The 6,338-nt window shown below is 59.2% G+C and overlaps 1 protein-coding gene across 1 annotated transcript in view; it reads right to left on the bottom strand.

The window, feature by feature from the left end:
• Nucleotides 1-511: 511 nt before the first annotated feature.
• Nucleotides 512-6,338, bottom strand: part of WHRN (whirlin) — a gene marked incomplete at both ends in the record, with an annotated part of 37,933 nt that continues 32,106 nt past the window's right edge. Inside the window, 5 exons of the mRNA XM_080630695.1 lie at nucleotides 512-694; nucleotides 1,349-1,471; nucleotides 1,952-2,130; nucleotides 3,931-4,531; nucleotides 4,868-4,939. Of these exons, the coding sequence (XP_080486821.1) occupies nucleotides 512-694; nucleotides 1,349-1,471; nucleotides 1,952-2,130; nucleotides 3,931-4,531; nucleotides 4,868-4,939 (1,158 nt within the window). The remainder of the gene's footprint in view (nucleotides 695-1,348; nucleotides 1,472-1,951; nucleotides 2,131-3,930; nucleotides 4,532-4,867; nucleotides 4,940-6,338) is intronic.

Raw genomic sequence — 6,338 nt, 5'->3', positions numbered from 1 at the left:
AGCACAAGCTCTGTCTATAGAAACACAAGGACTCTGCCAGCGATTTACAAGGCCTCCGGTTGCTCCCTCTGCATCCCCACCTATGGCCGTGCCACCCGCCTGGGCCAGCACCCGAGGGCGCAGGGACCACCCAAACCCCCTCCAGCCTGAGCCGCGGGCCCACCTTGTGCTTTGTGTGGCACTCACATGGCAGCGGGGACACCCGGACCTTCCCCTGTCCTCCTGCCCCACTCCCACATTGGAGAACCAGGGGATATTCCCAAAGAGCAGTGCCCCCCCGATCCAAGAGACATTATGGGATGCGCACTGATTTCTGCTTGTTCTCAGCCTGCCCTACCCAGGCATGAGTCTGCAGCAGGCGAGGGGACACTTGGGGACAAGCTTGGGGGTGTCTGTGCGTGCGGGATGGCGCAGCGGGAGAGGGCTCCGCGGGGTGGGAATTCAGCTTTCCCACCTCGGCGCTGCCTTTCGCTCCTATTCGGGATGCTTCCCCATCCCAAAGTCTGGATCCCTAAAGGGCGACGTTGAATTCTGTGACCAAGAAATCAATGTAGTCCTTTTCCTTCAGCTTAAAGGCCTCGGCGATGATCCGGGCGGCTTCCCGGTGCTCCTTGCCCCGCAGCCCCGTGCCGTTCACCTCCAGGATGACGTGGCCCACCTTCAGCTTCCCACAGTTGTGTGCTGAGCCCCCGCGCTGCAGGATAGAGGTGGTGAGATCCCGATCCCATCACCCAGCCCAGGGATGTTTTGGGGGGAAAACGAGAAACATTTCATGCTTCCGAAAGAAGGGATAAATTGGGCTCCCGTTTTGCTTGTCCCGCTGGAATGGCCAAGAAGAACCAAGGTGGACTCGGCTCTGCTTTGTTTTGCTGTCAATGACTTGTGTTTTGCCCCAGGTAAGCAGCAGAAGAAGCTGCTATTCCCAGCCATGCATCCATCCCAGCTATCCCCCACCATTCCCACTCTCCCAGCCCTCTATCTGAGCAGGGAAAGGGAGTTTCCAGCCACCTGGAGACACCAGAGCCAAGCTTTCAGGGCTGCCAGACCCCCTCTGGATTCACAGCAAACCCTCTGCTCCCAGGACATGCTCTATGGTATGGGATGCTCCATGGGACACCAATGCAGCCCTCAGCACCCCCCCGCAGCAGAACGATGCTAACGACAAGGGCAGATGCTACGGGGGGAAGCGCACCTCCAAAATGCCCCCTTCCCCAAGGAACAAGGGACAGGACAAGGGGAAAAGGCCTCAAACCGCGCCAGGGGAGGTTTAGATGGAGATGAGGAACAATTCCTTCCCCAAAGGGTGCTCAGGAGGAGAGGGATGGGCAGGATGTGCGCTGAGTCCTACCTGGATGGTGACAATGCGGGGCAGCGGCTGCCGCGTGTTTGCTCCCCCCTCGATGGCGATGCCCAGGGTCGGAGCACTCTTGGACACGCGGATCAGGCAGGATGTGGGCTCCAGCAGCCCCGGCTGGGGAGAGATGGGCAGTGCTGCTGAGGGGGACTGGGAGCCATGGGACGGGATGGAGCACCCCCAGTCCCCAGGATGGCCCTAGCAGGGGTGGGATATGGATGGAATGCGGATGGGTTGGGGGTGGGATGGAGCATCCCCAGTCCCAGAGATGCCCCTGGCAGGGGATGGGGATGTGATGAGGATGGAGCCTTCCATGGGGGGGATGGGGCAGTTTTCCCCATGGCTGCTGCACTCCCACCTGCCCTTGCCATCACCCCATAGCCACCCCTGTCCCTTCCCTTCCTGCCCAGGGTCACCCCAAGGAAGGCTCACAGGAGAGGAACAGACACACCGCCTGCAAATGCTCCTTGACTCCCAACATTCCATGTGCAGGTCTGTGCATGGAAGCACAGAAGAGGGGGTGCTGCCTATGGCAGGGGCAGCCCCGATGCCCACCTCCCACCACCAGCACCAGCATCCATGGGCACCCACCCTCACCGGCTTGGAGGCTCCTTCTGCCGCCCCATCACTGCTCCGGGCCTCCTGGAGGCTTCGGCTCTTCCCAGAGATCAGCTGCTGGCCCTTATCCCTGCTGCCCAGCTCCATGTCGCCGATGTCCACCCCACTGTCCTCGCTCAGTGTCTGCCCGCTGTCCGAGAGCTGCGACAGCGTGGAGGCTGCGGGACACCAGGCAGGTTGTGGGGTTAGGATGGCCCCAGGGCAGGGACATCCCAACCGCTCCCAGCGACGAGCAGGGCCCTTGGGATTTAGACCTGGACTTTGGAGGGAGGCTCCCAACCTTCCAGTGTCTGAAGGGGGCTACAAGGATGCTGGAGAGGGACTCTTCATCAGGAGCTGTAGCGATAGGACAAGGGGTGATGGGTTCAGACTGGAACAGGGGAAATGCAGGTTGGAGATAAGGCAGAAGCTCTTCCCTGTGAGGGTGCTGAGGCGCTGGCCCAGGGTGCCCAGAGAAGCTGTGGCTGCCCCATCCCTGGCAGTGCTCAAGGCCAGGTTGGACACAGGGGCTTGGAGCAAGCTGCTCCAGTGGAAGGTGTCCCTGCCCGTGGCAGGGGTTGGAGCTGGAGGAGCTTTGAGGTCCCTTCCAACACAAACCAGGCTGGGATTCTGTGATAACAGCAGCGCTGTGCACAGGGAGTGCCAAGGAACAAAGGGCCTCAAGGATCCAACCCAAATCCTGAACTAGGATGGAATGAGGGGGTGATGGGTTCAGGGATGCTGCTGGAGGCAGGTTGGAGGTGGCCCATGCTCCACACCAGGGTTTGAGAGGAGATGGGGATAGGCCCGAGCAGAGGAGCTGCCAGGTAGGAGCTTTCTCCCCTTTGAGGATGAAGAGCATGGGTGCAGATTGAGATGAGCACCAGGGAACAAGGTCTGACAGCACTGCAGAGAGGGCAGCGGGTGCGGGACCTCTCCCAGGGCTTGGCGGAGCTGGGCTCACAGTGCTGACACCCTGCGGGCAGAATCTGACCCCGCTCAGTTCAGAGCGGGTCCCTCAGTCCCCATCCATAGCCCCGAGGCGAATGAGCTGCAGTGGGAGGACCGTGCCACAAGAGGGCGACAACGGCACCTGCACTGGTCCCTGAGCATGGACGGGAACGGGACATCCGCGGGGTACCGCAGCCTCAGCGGAGTCAGAGCCCACGGGGCCGATCCTGAAGATGCTGCGAGGGCTGGAGCAGCTCTGCTCCGGAGCCAGGCTGAGAGAGCTGGGCTGGGGCAGCCTGGAGAAGAGAAGGCTCCTGAAGGGGAGACCTGAGAGCAGCTCCAGTGCCTAAAGGGGCTGCAGGAAACCTGGAGAGGGGCTTGGGACAAGGGCCTGTAGGGACAGGCCAAGGGGAATGGCTTTAACCTGCCAGAGGGGAGACTGAGCTGAGCTCTTAGGCAGAAGCTCTTCCCTGTGAGGGTGCTGAGGCGCTGGCCCAGGGTGCCCAGAGAAGCTGTGGCTGCCCCATCCCTGGCAGTGTTCAAGGCCAGGTTGGACACAGGGGCTTGGAGCAAGCTGCTCCAGTGGAAGGGGTCCCTGCCCGTGGCAGGGGTTGGAGCTGGAGGAGCTTTAAGGGCCCTTCCAACACAAACCAGGCTGGGATTCTGACTCCACAACCTGTTGTCTGAATGGAAACTCACCTATGACGAAGAACAAACCGAAGAACAAACCAAAGAACAGGGCACGGCAGCACTGATGCAGGCTCTGAAGCTTTCCCCCCACCCTACTGATCAGGAGTCTGAACCAAAATGGGCATGTTTTCCCCCTGAGCTCTTCACCAGCATGTGCTGGAAGCCTCCATTCCCAGTGGGAATGCGGAAACCCTTCAACCAAGCCTCACACTCCAGCAGTCTGATGCAGGCCTTACCCTCCAACCCCTTCCTGCCCTTTACATCCATCACTCCTCTCTTGAGGAGCACCTCAGAGAGGGTTCATTTTGCCACCCCATGGCTCATAAGGCATCACCCACCTCTGGCCTGGGGCAGGGGCCTCACTTCATTGACGTCAGGCTCGCTGTTGGGCTGGTGCACCTCCACCATGATGAAGTGCTGGTTGGGCACAGCCGGGGGGCTGCCCTTGTCCGGAGGAGGGGGTGCCGGGTGGGATGGAGGAGGAGGAGGGGATGGCGAAGGGGGGCTCTGAAGCCCACCAGATGCAGGCCCCTCCGGGGACAGGCTCTTCAACCTGGTTGGGGACTGGACCCTGGGGAAGGGCCCGATGTGGTGCTGGCTGACCAAGGAGAGCTGAGCATCCATCTGCCTCCTGGCGCTGTGCGGGGCTGGGGAGATGGTGGCATAGATGGGGCTTGGGGCTGACTCCTCGGTGGATGCGGTGGCTGTGGAGGCGATGCTGACCGTGTCCTTCTCGGGGTGGCTGGGGGGGGGCGTGGGGTGCCGGGGGGCCATGAAGAAGAGGCCTGACTGGGAGGACTCGGAGGAAGGGCGCTTGGGCTTGTCCTTCCCTTGGGTCCTGTGCTGGGCAGAGGAGGGGGCCTGAAGCATCTGCGGGGCTGAAGGAGGAGGTGGAGGCTTGAAGTTGGGTGGCTCATCTGGGAAGGAGGAGAGGTCATCCTGCCAAAGCAAGGACACTGTTTAGGACGTTCCCCAGGCTCAGAGCCACCTCCGTCTGCCTTCTCATGGTGACGATGGCAAAAACGAGCTGACTTCCACAGAAACACCTTCCTGACCTTATTGACAAGAACATAACTCACAAATGAGGGTGATCAGAGCACAAACTACCCAGCTTTTGCTCTACACAGATGCTAATCCAGCCAGAATCCTTCCAAACCAGTCTGATTAAGTTGCTTCAATAACATCCATGGGGTGCTGATGAAGCAAAGAGCTACAGAAGTGGAGGCAAACCTCAGCATCACTATTGACACCTCCATCTCCTGTTTGATGCCTTACCAGGGAGACATCCGGCAGGGTGTTGATGCTGCTCTGGTGGCCATCTCCACCTCCCTCCGACTCTGACGTGTTCTGAGAGGGCAAAGAAGGAAGAGAAAACCAGGTTAGAGGAGCACTGAGCACCCAGCACAGCACCAGCACGATGGGGACCATGCAGTGTGCTCACCCAAGCCCCCCCATGCAAGGCCAGTCTTTCACCCAAAGGGTTGTTTCCTTGGAGGTTCCCTGCAGACCCACACATCACCTGAGCAAAGCAACTGTGTTGGGATCCAAAGCAAAGCAGCTTTGTTGGGATATAGGCTCTCCCAAGCTAGGAAGCGTGCTCAAAGCATGCTGTGAACCTGCAGTGGAGGATGTGCTCCTCCTAATCCAAACCTCAGCTCCTCCTGTTTGGTTTGGACCTGGCAGGTTCAATACCTGCATCTTTCCTGGGAGAAGGGCAAGAGACAAGGGCAAAACCTCCTTCCCTTGCAAACCAGAGCACTGAGATGCAAGCAGAACCTGCTGCCACTGCTTTCCCTTTAGGTGGCAATAGAAAATGTCCCAACACAGCTCCAAACCTATCCCAGCTCCAGCAAGCAAGGTAGGTGATGGGAATCTGTCAGTCTGTGCAGGGGCAGTTGCCAGCAGGATGAACCCAAGCAGAGGACATGGATGTGGTCAAGCAGAGCAAACAGGCACCTTGGCTGAGTACCAGCAGGGATGGGAGGACATGGGGTGCACAGCCAGGGCTGAACCCAGCTCCTCCTGACTTTAGCTCAGAGCCAGGCTCTGCTGCTGCCTTTGCCATCCCCAGCTCCATCTGGTTCCCCTGCAAGGCCCTGGACGAGCAAATCCGTGCTCAGCATCCTTCTCCCACAGCAATTCCCAATCCGGAGCGGCGCTGCGCATCGTTCCTGTCATGTTCCCAGGGCTGTTTGCTCCCTGGCGCTGGAGTGGGACGGGTACAGTTTGTTTTCAACCGTGTGTTATTTACTGCAGGGTAAACAAGGGATCAGCTGAGCCACGGCTGCAGCTGCATCCCCCATCCGCTGGAGCCTGCTGCCGTGCTGTGAGATGTCAGCATCCCAGAATAGACACGGGAGACAATGAAGAGCATTAGAGAAGCAGCAAAACCACTGATGGGAAGTACTTTGAGCTCCCTGGAGAATGAGAACTGAAGGAAAAGGCTTGTTCAGAGAGCGACAGGTCAAGCCTGAGCTTGGGAAAACTCCTTCCTCTGGCCAAGCCTGATTCCATCCAGTATCCACCATGCGCTGTGTCCCAGCCCCGGCTCCGTGCTCCCTCAGCACCCAGGGACACTGACACTGAACCGTGTCCTCTCCACATGCTGAGGACTTTGGGAGCAAAAGCAATCCAACAGCAACTGCTCCGGGCTGTACAGTGCAATGGCTTTGAGGCTGAGCACATTTGCTTTCATGCATTGGCTATTTTAAGACAGCTTTCTTGGGTTTCCCTTGGAAGAGCCATT

The sequence above is a fragment of the Psittacula echo genome (assembly GCF_963264785.1).
Source record: "Psittacula echo genome assembly, chromosome: 16".
NCBI classification, from domain to species: Eukaryota; Metazoa; Chordata; class Aves; order Psittaciformes; family Psittacidae; genus Psittacula; species Psittacula echo.
This window is presented reverse-complemented; position numbering and strand designations above follow the sequence as displayed.